This window comes from Mesocricetus auratus, unplaced genomic scaffold, assembly GCF_017639785.1.
Source record: "Mesocricetus auratus isolate SY011 unplaced genomic scaffold, BCM_Maur_2.0 Super-Scaffold_6730, whole genome shotgun sequence".
NCBI lineage: Eukaryota > Metazoa > Chordata > Mammalia > Rodentia > Cricetidae > Mesocricetus > Mesocricetus auratus.
This window is the reverse complement of record NW_024429184.1, coordinates 10,064,413-10,081,151: the sequence shown is the minus strand read 5'-3', so window position 1 is coordinate 10,081,151 and position 16,739 is coordinate 10,064,413. Positions and strand designations below refer to the sequence as shown.

Here is a 16,739-nt window from a genome sequence, read left to right as displayed (position 1 = left end):
GTGTATCACTGAGTGTAGCCTGTCGAATTTACTTATAAAAGGATAAATAACACAAACAGTTTACAAGATAGAGTGAAAGAGATATGAAATGGAGATTGTAAGTGGAGATAATTTGTGTAAGTCCTAAATTAACAATATGTTGACTTTAATGTCTTTAAGTTACTTTTGTGTAAAATGAATAGGACACCTACATTCCTGCAACCTCCTTAACCCTTCAGCAATATACTGTAAGAACAGGTCAGTGGCAAGAAACGCAGTTTCTTAACAGTGTCAGTTACTACATAAGCATTCATTGTGGACTTGCCATAATTTCTTGAAGGTTATTTTAAAAGTAAATTTAAAATTTGTTCTATGCATAAACAAATGTAAAGCCACACGCTATGGTAAAATATTTTTGTATAGTCATATTTTAAAAAGCATACCATGACCAACTCCCTTCCTCTTCACCCCCTCTCTTCTTCCCAGGTCCCACTCCCCCCCACCCCTCGCCGTGTTCCCCATCCATTCAGAGGATCTTGTCTCCATCCTCTTCTCTTGGGTACTATGCATATATGCATATCTTTTAGGTTGTTTCCTGTTTCCCAGACTCTCTATCTGTGGAAGTGCAGACTGGCACTATCCTGGTCATGGGGGAACAGGGGGTTGAGGGCGTGGGGGTAGAATAGGGGGAAGAGGGAATCATAGGTTCGAAGACAGATCAGGCACCAGAGTGACCTCGAGTGATCTAAAGGGATAACACCAATTGGCAAGCTAAGCAATAGTGGAGGGACCACCTCGAATGCCCATCCCTGATAATGAACTTGATGTCTATAACCATCCGGGAGCCTTCATCCTGTGACTGATGGAAGCAGAGGCAAACACACAATTAATCACTGAACTGAACCCAAGGAACCCAGTGACAGAGAGAGAGGAGTGATGAGCAAATTGGCAAAGAATGGGCTGGCAAAACCAGCAGAGACAGCTGAACTGAACAGGGGAGAGCTCTTGGACCCCAGACCGACAGTGGGTAGGCCAGCATGGGACTGATCTGGACCCCCCAAATGTGAGTGTCAGTGAGAAGGCCTGGGCAACCTATGGGGCCCTGAGCTGTGGATCAGTGTCTATCCCTGGTATACAAACTGTCTTCGTGTGCCTATAGCACAAAGAGAGATGCTCTCTCAGCCTGGACTCTTAGGGGAGTGCCTGGACCCTACCAAGAGTAAAATGACAGACTCTAGATATCCCCTATGGGGAAGGATTTGGCAATAGGGTGGGAGGGGGGGGAAGGGGAGTGCAGGAGGAGGGGAGGGAGAGGGAACTGGGATTGACATGTAAAACAAGCTATTTAAAATTAAAATAAAAATGATAAAAAACTCTTTTAAAACAAAAAAAAAAGCATACCATGATTCTGTTTTCTCTGGAATGGGTAACTAGTTAGACCATTGGGTCTCATATATTCTAAGCTCTGAGTACAAACTGAGAAACTGGCACTCATTTAAAAGTTAGACACTTCATAAAAAGAAAAAAATAAACAAAGCTGTTCCATCCTCTTCGGATATTTTAGCACCTGGCAGCTTGAAACCATTCATGATCTCTTTGCTATTAATTAATACCAAGGTTAGGGGACAGGAAGTAGAAAGGTACACACCACCAAGAAATGACAAACGTTTAGGCAGATGAACACAGAAATTAGCCTGAGCTGATCACTATCTAATGTATACATGAGCCATAACACAAAGTGCATACAAATGCATCAACCCAAAATGAATTATTTCAAAGTGAAGACATTTTCTTCGTGATTTTGAATTATGTGTCTCTGTATGTACACATGTGTGCAGGTGTCTGGGGGCCAGAGGAGTTGGATTCCTTGGAGTTATAGAAAGTTGCGAGTCACCCAACATGGGTGCTAGGAATTGAACTCTGGTCCTCTGGAAGAGCAACATATGCTCTTAATTGCTGAGCCATCTCTCCAGCCCAAATGACTTACATCAATCTGGAGACACTATAATAATAGACAAACAGAAAAAGAGAATTTGGATGGCCTCAAAGGAAAGTAGGCTTCAAGGTCAACTGATCATTTGAAAGGTCAAGGCACTGTTAAAATATTTCTACGATGTGAAACATTCAAGTATAATTATCCTTACTTCTTTGCTTTTAAAACCTCTATTTCCTGGGCACCTGGTTACTTTTACAACTGTGCTTAATTACAACTTGCAAATAAATCTAACTGTTAAGCTAGGACATGAATCCTAATTTCTGCTCTTAGCTCTAGTGAATGTTACCCCTAGGAACCATATTTGGAAAGAATAAGAAACATATGCTGGGAAACCCTGAACTCCCTCTGCTGCAAATGAGAACTCAGGTTTATTGTCTTAGAGATGCTTTAGTTATGCCATCCCGTAATAAAGATGGAGCTTCAAGTGTTGAGCTGCCAGCAAGGAATAAGACACAGCTTGAATTCACAATGTATCACGCGAATATGTGACACATCAGTGTGTGATATGAGCTCTTTGGCTTCACAACAGGGAGGGAAGTTGGCTGTGTAGTGCCACAGGTATGCCGGTGGTACAGGGACAGCAGTCTACCCGAGAGGACTCAGCAAGGGTTGGAATGATGTCTCACCAATTTCATAACCCTGTAGGTAACTCCATCAGTCAGTCATGCAATCAGCTTTATTCACGTTTGGAACATACAGAACTGATTCTGGCCATACACCACAGGTTTTTAAAATTAATTTTTATTTAAATTTAAAGACAATTTTAATACACCACTGTTTTAAGAACCCCTTTTCATTGACACTGGCCTTACACCTTCAGAGAGCAGAAACTCCTTTCTAAAGGCACTGGACCTGTGTGGTTTTTACATTTTATTTTATGTGAATGAGTTTTTTGCTTGCAGGTATGCATGTGCATTGAGTGCAGGCTTCATTCCCAAAGGAGGGGGTCAGATCCTTTAGCTAGTGGCACAAATGTGGCTGCTGGGAGCTAAGCCCACAGCAATGTTCTTACCCACTGAGCTTCAATGCTGGACTCTTTATACAAGCTTAATACACGTTTATTGTGGAGTAATCTCTTGGTACACTATGAAGATGTGTCTTCGCCAAGGTGCCTTCTGATTGGTTTAATAAAGAGCCGAATGGCGAATAGGTAGGCAGGAAGAGGTGAGGCAGGATTTGTGGGTAGAGAGAAAAGAAGACATGACTCCAGGTAGGGGAGAGGTGCCAGAGAAGATGGAGGAGAGGAAGCAGAGCATGCAGGGAAGAGGCAGAAGCCATGAGTCACATGGCAGCACGTACATTAGTAGACACGGGTTAATTTAGCTATAAAAGCTGGTTAGGAACAAGCCTACACTAAGGCTGAGCTTTCATAAGTAATAAGTCTGTGTCGTGATTTTGGGGCTAGCAGTCCATGAAAGCCTGCTACACAAGTTTGGAGTCAAAACGTGTTTAAATCATATGTAATATTATATCTGATTATTTAACATCAACTCTACCTTATTGGTCTTAGAATAATTTAAAAGATATGGAATGGAAGAAAACATACAAGACGGCTTATATGTAATTAAGTAATAAAGTTTTTTGAAATCAATTTAAACGTACAGGTCTCCCTTTAAAGGAAAGAAAACAAATCCTTTGTTGATCTCTTAACCACCATCCTGCTTGGTGATCTATTAAATCATTTTCATTATAGTGTAAAAATACGCCAACATAAACTTGGGTCACATGGCAGCCTATCTAGACATATAAGCTAAAGCATACCCACAAGTAAAATATGAAGCTACAAAGCCAAATAACATTTAATGTGACACTTCATTATTTTGCTGGAGCTCTTCCTGCACTGTAGTGTGGAAAGAAACCCAAACATTCAATGCCCTGTGGTGTAAGGACCTAAACGATCAAATCTATGGTTAACACAAAACACCCTTCCAGCCATCAGGAGACCCTAAAATGAAGTGGGGTTCCTGTACAATGTGTGACTACCTAGCAGCTCTCCTGTTTCCACAGACTCTGCTAAGTCCCCCCGGCTTCACTCTCCCTGAAGGGCAGCCTGGCTTTTGCAGTCACAGTTGCCACAAATCAGTTGGGCAGAGTGTACATTCGTGGCCTGGAGATCTGGGGAAGAGGAAGCAAGGGTGCAGAGCTTGCTGTAAGGTAGGGAAGATGGCAGAAAGAAAGGCTGGCTTCTCAGAGCACCCTTGGGTGGAGCTGCTCATCACTATGCCCAGAAATACCTTTTCTTCCCGGTTTTTCGAAATTAGGGTCTCTGTGTGTGGCTCGGGCTGTCCTGGAACTCGCTCTGTAGACCAGGTTTGTAGGGGCGAGCCCCACAAAGCTATCTGCCCAAAAGGGGTGGAGATATGAAGATTAGACAGGTGGGCTATTTAAGGAAAGAATAAGTATTCTCTCTCTCTCTTTTCCTCTGGAAGCCTGCCATGCTTTCTGTCCCCCAGCTTGCATGTAAATAAATATATTATATTCCATATTCCATTGGCCTCCCGTCTCACAGGTTGGCTTTGAACTCATGGAGATCCACTTACCTCTGCCTCCCAGTGTGGGAATCAAAGGCATTCACCACTATCCCCCCACCCCGACATCAGCAATGCTTACATTTGCCCAGACAGGAAGCATAACAGGCAAAAAAGTAACAGCTTTGACTTCCTAAGAGTTTTCTGCTGGCCATTCTGACGAGTCTAGGGTGGATCTGGGGCAACCTCTGTTTCTGTTTAGCAGGCAATGCCATTTTAGGTACAATGCAACTTTCCTAAAGACGGAAGAAGGAACTTTCAGAATTCTATGTTGGACACAAAGGCAATCCAGAGTCTGTGGAATGCTGTGATGCACGGAGACAGAAAAGAGCAGTTCAGGAAAACATATGCAGATACTAGAAAAAACGGCACGGACAATTCCATAGAACATTTCCACCTTGTTTCTTGAGAGCGTTAGTTGTTCAGATTTCTCAGTGTATAAGACAGTAAGAACAGTACCTTGTCACCAAAGCTGTAAACTAGGGACCAGACAAAAACATGTCTTTCTGCCACCTTGTGGCAGAATTCTGTCATTACTGAAGACAGGTTTGAAGTCAAATTGGGTTCTTCAACAAATACTAAGTTGGAAAAACTTCAAAAACTATTTGAAATTCACCCCCATTTCCCCTTTAAAAAAAGAATCAAGCTAGGAATTGTGGCACATGTTTGTGTAGCCAGCACTTTTGAGGCTACGGTAGAAAGTCGGTAAGTTCAAGACCAACCTATGGTAGGTAGTCTGTGGTCAGCTTGACACCAATGATGAAACTTTCTTTCAGCAGAAAGACAGCTGACCATGGTGATTCATGCCAATGATGCCAGTATTCAGGAGGTTAGCACACAAGTTTGAGGTCAGCCTCATGGTGTTTGAGGGTACATGGTGAATTTCTCTCCAGTCTAGGGTACAGTGTGAGGCTCTGTATCAAAATCAAACAAAAATTCCCCCATAAATGAAAATATTATTATTTTACTTAAGTTATAATATTAAGAAAAATGACAAGACATATACAAGTGGAATCATATGCGACTAACAGATTAGTGGTCTGAAGATTATCCTCCATTAACTTGTTAGGCATCATCCAATCAGGTGAAGTCCTTAATGTTAAAGAAAAAGACTGATGGATACCTTGTTCTTTTCTAGCAGGAGAGGATTCCACCAGTGGACTGTCTTTGGACTCCAATTGCATCCATTTCCTGGTCTGCAAAATTTCAATTTACCAAAACCTCCCCATAATCTCAGGAGCCAATTCCTCAAGCTGGTCTCTTTTCCTGTCATCGTGTGTGTGGTGTGTGGTGTGTGGTGTGTGGTGTGTGTGTGTGTGAGTGTGTGTGTGTGTGTGTGTGTGTGTGTGTGTGTGAGATCTCGAAGAAAATCCTGACAATGTGTGAAGGTGGCAGAAAACTTGCTAGAATTTTTGAAAATGGTAACTTCAGCAGCGGCTGGGAATAAAGGTCACTCACAGGGTGAGACATTAAAATTTCTAGAAAGGTTTGTTCTCTCAGTATTTTCTCTAGCACTCTAAAGTTAGAGTCAGAGGTGACTCGGTTTGCTGACCTGTTTCCATTTTCCTGAGAGTCTCTTCAGTATTACAACTCCAGTTTGCTGGCTAGGTTCTCAAGAGTGACAGATGCTAGTTTCAGTCCTCACCCAAGATCCCTGGGAGAAAACTGATGAGAAGACAGAAACTGGACAGGCAGCCCAGGACAGAGACCCGAAGCAGCAGCCCTTTGATTCTCTGGCCAGGAATGGCAGAGGGGAGCTTCTGTTTCTGATGTCCTCCTAAGTAAGTACCCGTGCATGGAGGCTACGTCTGAGGGGAGGAACTGAAACCCCAGTGCAGACATTGGTCCCTTGTGTCTAACAGCTTTGGGAGTGATCTCTATAATTTCGTGCAGAAAGTGACTTATAACTAGCCCCACCATCAGCCATTGATTGGCATTTAGTGGCCTTTTCAACAGGTGGGCTAAGGAAACAAGTCTCCAGCCTTCTGCTTCACGAAATGGGAGTGTGAAGTCCATTTACAGACAATTTCCTCAGGACCAGGGTGTGTGTACTGTAGTCCAAGACAACATGAATTGTCCATGGTTGACCTTCTCATGCATAGTTAAGACCAATCAAGTACGGGAACACATCGCGTTCTTCACACTACGGGAAATTCAGTGTGGATGTTGGTTTTATCCAAACATACCTACATACACCGTTTTACAAAGGTGCAACAATCACTCTTCCATTTCTGGAGCTTTAACCAACGTCACTGGGTAATTGGCCACAATTTTGGAAGCTGGACAGTTTTTCACCAGCAGGTTAGATCGATTATCATTCTAATATTACAATGCCTTTAAAAAAATCAACTTTTTTTTTCCCTTTGGTTTCTCAAGACAGAGTTCCAGGATGTCCTGGAACTCGCTCTGTAGACCAGGCTGGCCTCAAACTCACAGAAATCCGCCTGCCTCTGCCCCCTGAGTGCTGGGATTCAAGGCGTGCACCACCACTGTCCCGTTAGAATTCCGCTTAAGGAAATCATACAAGACCAGAAATCGGTCAAATCCCTTGATGTTGTTTTTTTTCTGCAGAACGCTTCATCGCCTTAAAAAAAAAACAAAGTTGTTTGAGGTGTCTGCGCCTGCCCGTCCGGAGACTGACGGGATCTTCAGCTAATCGGCAGTTTGGACAGTTTGGACGAGCAAGGATCGCCTCAACCACAGACAACGTTGTATCGCGCTTCCCGGGAGTACAGACGGCTCCCAGGGCAGCCCGCGAACAAAGGGCGGAAGCTCCTCCCACCGCCGTGGATCCGGGCGGCAGCCGGGGCCAGGCCCCGCCCCTCCCAGACGTCACCCAGAAGGCGGTGCCCGCCCCGCCCTCTCTGCGGCCTGCGCTCACGCGTCACTTCCGCCAGGCGGCCGTTCGCGCGTCACTTCCGCCCGTTCCCTCTGGTCGTGCAGACGGGCGGAGCTGAAGCAACTTCCCTTTCTGTTTCCCTACTTCCTCTCGGTGCCTCCGCCTCCGTGGAGAAGCTCCTTCCCTCTCCCGGCAGGCAGGCAGGTCCGAAGTGAGGGGTGGGATCCCCTCCCGGTCCGCCGTGAGTGAGCGCTGGGGGCCGCGCGCCCCGCGGAGCCCGGGTTGGCTCTGGCGCCGGGCGCTCCGGGGCTGCGCTGGCGGGGCGTCCCCCGGGCGGGCTCCCGGGCCCCCTCCTCCAGGCCGGCGGACTAGCTGGCCACGCCGGAGGCTGCTGCGCTCGCGGGCCGCTTCCTAGGCGGCTGGGGCTCCCTGCTCAGCTCCCGCCTCCTCTCTCTGCAGGCCAGGTCCCACCCAGCTTCCTGCGTGCCGCCCGTGCCTGGTCGTGGGCCGGGAGTCGGGAGCCGGCCCGGCGGGGTTTCGTGATGGCCGCATTTCTCCCGAAAGGACTTCCCCGTCCCCCCTGTCGCCTTTGAGCCTCGGGACCGGAGTCAGGTAGGGGATACTACAGGAGTACCTCCTTTGTACAGGCGAAGGAACGGGAGTGGTGCGCCGCCCGGCTCCCCAGAGCGAAGGGAGCGTTGGAAAAAGGAACTGTAAGAGCGCCTGCGTTTCTGGCGTGCATAGTGTTTGTTCGACATCTGCCCGTTACAGTTTTAAGTCTGGCAAGCTTCGTTGCTGTCCTTGGTTTAGGAAACAGGTTCAGAGATAACTGACTTGTTTAGGATGAGCGAACGACTTAGCTAACATTTCCCACATCTCTTTGAGGGCTGAGGCTCCGAACACTTACTTCACCGGTAACTTCTGTCATAAATGAACTGTCCTCTTTATTTTTCTCTGCGTCTCAGGACGTGAAGAGTTCTACAGTTTATTCCGTTTCTTCATTCTTTGACTGTTATTTCTTTTTCTTTCTTTCTTTTCCTTTTTTTTTGGTTTCTCGAGACAGGGTTTCTCTGTGTCTTTGGAGGCTGTCCTGGAACTAGCTCTTGTAGACCAGACTGGTCTCGAACTCACAGAGTGCTGAGATTGAAGGCGTGTGTCACCACCGCCCTGCTGACTATTATGTCTTATTAACATCTTATGTAGAAATTGACAATCCTGTCAATCCAGTGCCCATTTCTCACAGGTCCCCACCCCCCTGGATTTCGGATTGGTGCTGCTACAGGTGGAATAACCTGCTAGTTTTTATATGTAGGCACTCTGTACTGTGGCTGAGTTTGCTTATCTTATTTCAGTTCATGTTTTTTTTTTTTTTTTTTTCCACCCAGGAAAGACACTGCCATCTTACGCCAAGATGTCAGGGATTGGAAATAAACGAGCTGCTGGAGAGCCAGGCACATCTGTGCCTCCAGAGAAAAAGACAGCTGTTGAAGATTCGGGAACCACAGTGGAAACAATTAAGCTAGGAGGTGTCTCTTCAACGGTATGAGAAACGGTGCTTGGCTTCTGTCAGTTGTAACCTGAAACTAAGTTACGGATGCCTTGGGAGTTAGAGGGGAGGCGTTAGAAGAGGACAGCAGATGCAATGATGATGTGACCTCAGTTCTTGAAGTGCTGATGTTTGCTCTGTGTTTGCAAGGTGTCCCTCTGTGTTCCTCTGAGACTCTGGTGGCCACTGCAGTGTTTGTTATAGTAGTTAGCATTTTCATTTGCTGAAAATTTGGTGCCACGTTCTGAGGTGCTCTAGCTTTTGAGAGTTCTGGTGCTGAATGACAGTCAAATCAGAGGCCTAGGGGGTGATCTCAGCTTTAACTCTAAGCTGCACTGCCTGTATTACTGCCCTGTGCCCATGTTTCTTTTGAAGGTAATAACTCCTTTTATGCACTTTTGAAGTTTGTGTTGTGAGCCGGCTGAGGTTTGGAGACAGGAAAAGTGAGAATCCAGTGTACCCTTGAGTTGTGAGCTCCGGCAGTATGAATGGAGCTGTCCACTCCTGCTGTTTAAACCTGGCTGCCTGACAAAGCAGCACAGAAATATTTGCTGCAAACAGAAGGACGTTAGAGCTGTCCAAATGAGAGATCACTGTGGAGTGGACCAAGGAGGAGGCGGAGATGGGATTCCTGACAGATTGGATGAAGCGCATGAAACAGGGAGGGCAGTGTGGGATTTGCGTGAGTGAAGAGTGGTGTCGAGGAGCTAGAAGCCGGAGTTATGGCACTGTTGGGTTAGACGGTGGACTTGCCGGACGGTAGAGACTCAGCGTTGTATTACGTGGTGGAGGTTTGTATTAACGGAACAGTGAGATAGATGGTGCGTGTCTACCATAGCTGCCGTTTCCTTACAGATCAGACACCTGTTCACTTATTTCTCCTGCGTCCCCCTCACCTAATCATTAGTTGTAAGACTTCTTTGTGTATGCCATGTATCTGGGCATGTGCATGTATAAATGGAAGCCTGGAACTCATCAATTAGGTTAGGCTGGCCAGCTCTCCTCAGGGATGCATCTGTCTCTACCTTCCCTGTGCTGGGATTGCAGTGTGTGCCACCGTATCTGGCTTTCTTAGAAGTATACATGCGCTTGTGTGACAAGCCTTTTGTAGCTGAGCTGTGCCTTTAGCCCTAGTTAAGTTTTGTGTGTTTATAGAAAAAAGTTAATGAACTGTTATGAGCTTGTTGAGTTTAACAGCTCGTTTGTCTAATTTCTTTGTGGAGACTAATTCTGGTTTCCTGGGGCAGGAGGAGTTAGACATTCGAACACTGCAATCCAAAAATCGTAAGCTAGCAGAAATGCTGGACCAGAGACAGGCCATTGAAGATGAGCTTCGGGAACACATTGAAAAACTGGAGCGACGCCAGGCCACTGACGATGCCTCTCTGTTGATTGTGAACCGGTACTGGAGCCAGGTAGCTGCTTTGTGTGCTCACCCAGATTCCTATAGCATCTTCATCCTTTCTGCTTTGTGTGCTCACCCAGATTCCTATAGCATCTTCATCCTTTCTGCTCTTTGTTGCTCAGCCCTTGGCCCTCCCACCCCCTTCTTTGTTAACTGTGCATGTTCCTCTCCAGTTTGATGAAAACATCCGTATCATCCTTAAACGTTACGATCTGGACCAGGGTTTGGGAGACCTGCTCACAGAAAGGAAAGCCCTGGTTGTGCCAGAACCAGAGCCTGACTCTGATAGCAATCAGGAGCGCAAAGATGACCGCGAGAGAGGCAAGTGTTGGCCATGAATCCGTCACTGCATTAGTTGCCTGGGTGCCGAGTCTGAGCTTTGCTGTGAGGCTCTCCAGTGGGGGGGGGGGGGATTTTTGCTGTTTCTAGCCTTATAATTTGGATCTTCTTTTTCTCTCCCTGTGTCTTTGGGAGGAATTCTGTAACTGCATTATTACTTTAGGTTTTAAAGTTGAACTTTGCTTTAAGGCTCTCCATTTGAAGGAAAATTTGCTATTTACAGATTTATAATTTTGGGGGCTTCTTTTTCTTCCCATGTTCTCAGGGGAAGGGCAAGAACCAGCTTTCTCTTTCCTTGCTACCTTGGCCAGTAGTTCCAGTGAAGAAATGGAGTCGCAGCTTCAGGAGCGTGTGGAGTCCTCCCGCCGGGCTGTGTCCCAGATTGTGACTGTCTATGATAAACTGCAAGAAAAAGTGGAACTCTTATCCCGGAAACTGAACAGTGGAGGTGAGGAGAGAACCTGGAGACAGGGAGCCTCAGGGAGGGGACAGCTCAGTTCTGTGAGGCTCAGGGTGCAGCCGAGGGGTAGAATGTGGCTAGTGTGCGTTGGGCCCTGGCTTCTATCCCAAGCACCACAAAACAGAAGAGAGCTCAGTTTAATTACATTTCTTGGAGTTTTAAACCATGTGATTCTCAGTGTAATTAGCATGACATGCTAACTATAAACTTTTATACGTAACAGAGTTAGTGCTGACTGTTCTGACTTCAAAAGGTGAGTTTTAATGTGTTCTTTTATTCTTGATGTTCTTCAAGAGAGTTAGATGAGGTAGTAAAGTATGACTCCAGTGTTTGAAGAGATAGATAGAATATGAAACCAATGGATAGAAATGTGTTACAATAAAATTGCCATTTGGAATACTTAGTTTTAATAGAGAAATTATGTTCAGACAGTATAGAGAGTGTACTAAAATGACTAAAGATCTTTAGTCATTTCTGACAGATTTCTTTCTCAAGTGCAGGTAAAATACCTTGATTTAAAGGAGTTAGACGTATGGCTTATTTATTAATTTACTAAGCACTCATGGGGTTTTTTATTGAGTTTTAGGGCCTGTCTTCAGAACTTAAGATACAGAAAAAACGAAAATTTAGGCACTAGTCCTTAATTCAGGTTGTTGACTCAGAGTCACTTTGCGTTTATTTTGCTATGCCCATGGAGATTCTTAACTAGTAGGCTTGGGGTGGATCCCAGGGAATTGTCTCCCATAAAAGTTTTGCAAATGATTTTGGTGGGCAGTCCTAGATGGAAACTGGGAACCCATGACTTGACTGGCCTGTTCTGTAAGGTTTATGAGAACAATTGCCCTGGCTTGCAGTGTCAGTCAACGGGGACTCTAAGGGAGGGAGTGAGAATGGGGGAACAAGAGACGGGAGAGACAGAGACAAGACAGTGTTCTGATCAGGTCTCGTTTATTGAAAGTACCAACAGGGCTTAAGTAGGGCAGGAAGCAGAAGGGCGGGGGAGCAGAAGTTCTCCTTGGCAGGGTGTGTTCCAAGGACACAAGTCTGCAGCTGGGGGAGTCTGGAGTGCAGGCCAGGTGGCAGAAGGGTGGGAGATCCTGGACCACAGGCCTTGAAAGTATGCTGTGCAGGAAGATAAGCAGACACAGAGACATAGGGACTTAGCTAAGTGCTAGCCTCTAAGAATGCAGTATGAATATTAAGATGGCTTCTATTATGCTATCCTTATTTAGGGCCCTCCACAAGCAATGGCATCAGGTAGTGTGGGGACACATTCCCCTTAACAACTGTAAAGAATAATGTGTGTCATGAGAATAATTGGTTCTGTTTACAACATTTAGATTGAACTGTAATAGATGTGAATCTAATTTTAACATTAATTGAAGTAATAAATTCTAAAGATATAAATTGTATTGTGGTGATATATTACTTTTGATTTATTAAAGCTTGCCTGAGGATTCAGAAAGCAAAGTCAGCCTCAAGATACAGAGATTAGGCAGTGGTGTAAACTTTAATCCCAGTGACCAGAAGCTAGGAGGTGGTGGTATACACCTTTAACTCTAGGACTCAGGATTAAGAGGTAGATGGTTTTCTGTGAGTCCAAGGCCACCCAGATCTACACAAGATTGATCCAGTCCTAAAGAGAAACAGCTCATACAAAGATGATCTCAGCACTTGGGATCACATGCCTTCAATCCCAGCAGTAGGGAGGTGTGTAAGACAGGAGCAGGGTCTCAGTATCAGGCATTCATTCTCCAGCCACACTGAGGGTAGGAAGACATTCAGTCTCAGGATTCTCCCGCCACACTGAGGAGAAGCAGCAGGGTCAGCCCATTCAGCCTGAGGTAGTGGTAAGAGCTAGTGGCCCGCTACTTTGCTTTTCTGATTTTCGGCTTGGAGTTTGAACCCCAATATCATTCTCTCTGGGTAATTTGTTTTTTAAGCAACATTATACATTTTATTCCAAGAATAATTGGTTTCATTTGTAGGAGTTTAGATTGAACTGTAATAGTTGTGACTAATTTTTAACACATGAATTCAGCATAATAAACTCTAAAGGTGTAGCTTGTGCGTTTGTAAATATTCGGTATAGTTTTTATTTTGAGCTTCAGGGTTACAGTTAACATAATGTTTTGCTAGGTGACTGCTGTGTTTTATTTGTTCCTCATGATTTTATGTTATTATTTGAAGATAAAAATTTTGCTTCCTGTCTCCTCATCCCGATAGATGCTTTATGTTGGTATTAACTTATAATAGGAATTTGTGATTGCCTCAAAGAAAGAATAAAGTTGTATTGCTTTAATTTTGACACTGCTTAGAAATCGTGTCTATTCTAAATTCGAATGTGTGTGTCCATTCTTGGTGATAGAAATTGTATGTGAATAAAATTATATGTCTTTCATTTATTTGCTCAAGCCATTTGTCTTAACAGAAAGAGGTGAGGGTAAATGGTGGTCCAGGTTGACTCATATACTTAACCAATTGACTATCTGTGAGCTAAAAAAATACTCGGTTACTTTCTGTCATTCTCGGGACAGTGAGGTGAGCTGGCGGGTCAGTGCTTTGGTGCAGTAGACAGTTTCAACAGTTTCAAAGCTTAGACTATCAATGCTAAACTAAAGTGCAGTCCTTCTTTCTCAGATACCCTGATAGTGGAGGAAGCGGTGCAGGAGCTGAACTCCTTCCTTGCACAAGAGAATGTGAGGCTCCAGGAGCTGACAGACCTCCTTCAGGAGAAGCATCACACCATGTCTCAGGAGGTACTTCACCAGAAAGGAGTGAGAGTCACTCTTAGTAGCTCTGGCTGACACCAAGTCAGAATTGCGAGGACTTTGAGAGGTCCCTTCATTCTAGAGGGTATACGTTGATACTGAAGCGTGTGAGGCAATAACAGTCAATTCCGAGAGATCAAAGTCTGTGAAAAGGTTAAAGGAAGAAAATAATTGAATGCTTCTCATGCCTCTGTGTCATAAATAGCTCGGGATCTTCATCATTGGGAAGAAATGTCACAACATAACAAAAATTGTAAATCCCTAAATAATTCACTGCCTTACATATAAAAGACTGAGTGATGGTACTGAGGAAAGCTGGGTGAACACTCAGCGGAGAGTGGGGTAAGGAAACTCTTCTGCATTGGTGATGCCACAGGAACGTGGGGATGTGAGTGTTCCCTCCAGACTAGGCCACAAGTTGTTCCATGACTAACACATGGCAGGATTTGGGCATTTATCTACACAAGATGCTTATGAGAAAGCATGGACGATTCCTCTCATGCTTCTAATTATTTTGTTACTCAGATGATTGCGCGCTGAAATTTCACTTACCTTGGTTCAGCTACTAAACTTTCGTGCTACTTAGTCACTTAGTAGTTGCTCTTCACTTGGTGCCCAACATTAAGCACTTTATGAAGATAACCGGTGGGGAAACAAGTGAAGTTAGCAAGCCATCAGAGCAGGTGATTAGAAAATGAGATTTGCCAATGAATCCGTTTAATCTCAGAGCCATGGCTCCCTGCATTCTTTCCTGAGCTCTAATGCCAGGTTCTTTACTTGGCTGGCTGTGTGAGCATTATTTGGGGAGTTAATAAAACTTGGATGCTCATGAATCTTCAAAACAATTACAGTTTACCAACATTTACAAATAAATGGGATTGTCATGTTTTAGGGCAGTAACTAGGTATTAACAAGATGGGAAGGTCTCCGTTTGAGGCATTTCCCAGGTCTCAGCAGTGGTAAACAAGGGCAGCTTGCTTTTGTTCCCTGGGTTCCCGTGTAGAGCCTGCTCTCATTGCTCATGCTGCCTGTCAGCTGGGAGTGTACCTTAGTCACCAGCTGGAGGACCCGCAGGGTTCTTAAATGGCAGCTGACCTCCTACATTGAGCGTTCTAAGACACAAAAACGACCCTGCATGATCTTTCTGGCATAGCCTAGGAATTGTTTTTGCTGGTCACTAAAGTTGTCCAGGATCCAGGGGAGGAACAGATCCCTCTCTTAATGGGAGGACTTTCAGACAAAAATAGCCTAAAGGTATATAGAAAGTAATGGGAGTGTGGAGCAGTTTTGTAATTATTAGGAGGCTGAGTAGCATTAGCTGGTTGATAGCCCCTTAACAGAATCAGTCTGGGGAGATGGCTCAGTGGGTACAACACTTGTCATGCAAAGTTGAGATCCCCAGAATCTACTTCCCCCTGAATGCAGTAATGTGAATCCTTAATACTCCAGTCCCTGAGGTGAGGTGGAGCGGAAACTGGAGATACTGGCAAGTGACATAGGACAAGAAATCCTGTCTCAAACAAGATGGAAGGCAAGGATTTATGTGGTTATTCATCTCCATAAAACAAGTTGTGGCACATGTATACCTGGACACTCATGCACGCATGCATGAGTGTATACACACACACACACACACATATACACACATGCTCACATTCACAGACAACCTAATTGTAAATTGCTCTAGAGTCAGCTTAAAAGCACTGCAAGTTTCCATTTTGTTCTATGAGGATTATCATTTGTGGATATGTAGAGAGAGAAATGAGAAAGGTGGTAGTAATACTGGTTTGAATTCATGTTTTCTAAAATATTTGATGCCAGATTTTTTTTAATCTTCATTTTCTGATGAGCATGTGGTCTGAATAGGGAAATGATACTTTTCTTGGGTAGAGAGATTATTGAATGTTAAGCGATCTTTCTCTTGTGCGAAAGTTCTTAGTAATTGCTTGTTTGCGTGATTGTAACAGTTCAACTGTTCAACTCTTATTTATGACTATTTTTTTACACTTGGGTGTTGAATAATTCTTTTCAATAATTGTACATGAGCAAGGGCTAATTCTATGGAATTTGGAACTCTTTTTTCCCTCAGAGACAGGATTTTTCTGTGTAGCTTTGAAGCCTGTCCTGGAACTCGCTCTGTAGCCTAGGCTGGTTGAGCTCACAGAGATAGATCTACCTGCCTCTTCCTCCCGAGTGCTGGGACTAAAAGCGTGTGCTACCACTGCCCGGCTAATTTGGAACTTTTTTGACTTGATCTTTTTTTGTTGTTTCTGAATGCCTGTCTTTGGGATGTAGTTCTGTAAGCTGCAGGGTAAAGTAGAGACGGCTGAGTCGCGGGTATCTGTCTTGGAGTCCATGATTGATGACCTGCAGTGGGATATTGACAAAATTCGAAAGAGAGAACAGCGGCTCAACCGACATCTGGCTGAAGTCCTAGAACGGGTCAGTGCTGTTTTATAAAGGCTTTCAAAATTATTTATGAAGCTACTTTTTATTTATGTGTGTACATGTGTGTGAGAGAGAAGGGAATGTGTGTCTTGTGTGTGCCAGTGACCGGAGGCCAGAGGAGGGCATTGGGTTCCACAGGGTTGAGTCTCCAAGTGCAGATGCTTGGAGCTTCAGCTGGGCTCCTCTGCAGGAGCAGCACGTGCTTTTAACTGGTCAGCCATTATCTTTCTAGAAAATAGTCTTTCCTTTTTCTTTGAGACATTCATACATGTACACAATGTGTTTTTATTCTGTCCATCCTCCATGCAGTTCTTCTAGAACTCTTTTCCATAAGTGCCACTCCAAACATCTTTTTTTTTTTAATAACCCACCCAGTCCTATTAGAACTGCTATATATATGCTCATGGGTGGGCAACATACCAGGGCCT

General features: G+C 44.6%; 1 protein-coding gene across 2 annotated transcripts in view; it reads left to right on the top strand.

Moving 5' to 3' along the window:
• Nucleotides 1-7,412: 7,412 nt before the first annotated feature.
• Nucleotides 7,413-16,739, top strand: part of Rnf20 (ring finger protein 20) — a 38,173-nt gene continuing 28,846 nt past the window's right edge. For both annotated transcript variants that reach the window (XM_013119618.3, XM_013119617.3), the window contains exons 1-8: nt 7,413-7,546; nt 7,802-7,954; nt 8,728-8,882; nt 10,136-10,303; nt 10,467-10,614; nt 10,898-11,080; nt 13,733-13,851; nt 16,159-16,305. In XM_013119618.3, the coding sequence (XP_012975072.1) occupies nt 8,754-8,882; nt 10,136-10,303; nt 10,467-10,614; nt 10,898-11,080; nt 13,733-13,851; nt 16,159-16,305 (894 nt within the window). In that variant the 5' untranslated portion in view covers nt 7,413-7,546; nt 7,802-7,954; nt 8,728-8,753. The remainder of the gene's footprint in view (nt 7,547-7,801; nt 7,955-8,727; nt 8,883-10,135; nt 10,304-10,466; nt 10,615-10,897; nt 11,081-13,732; nt 13,852-16,158; nt 16,306-16,739) is intronic.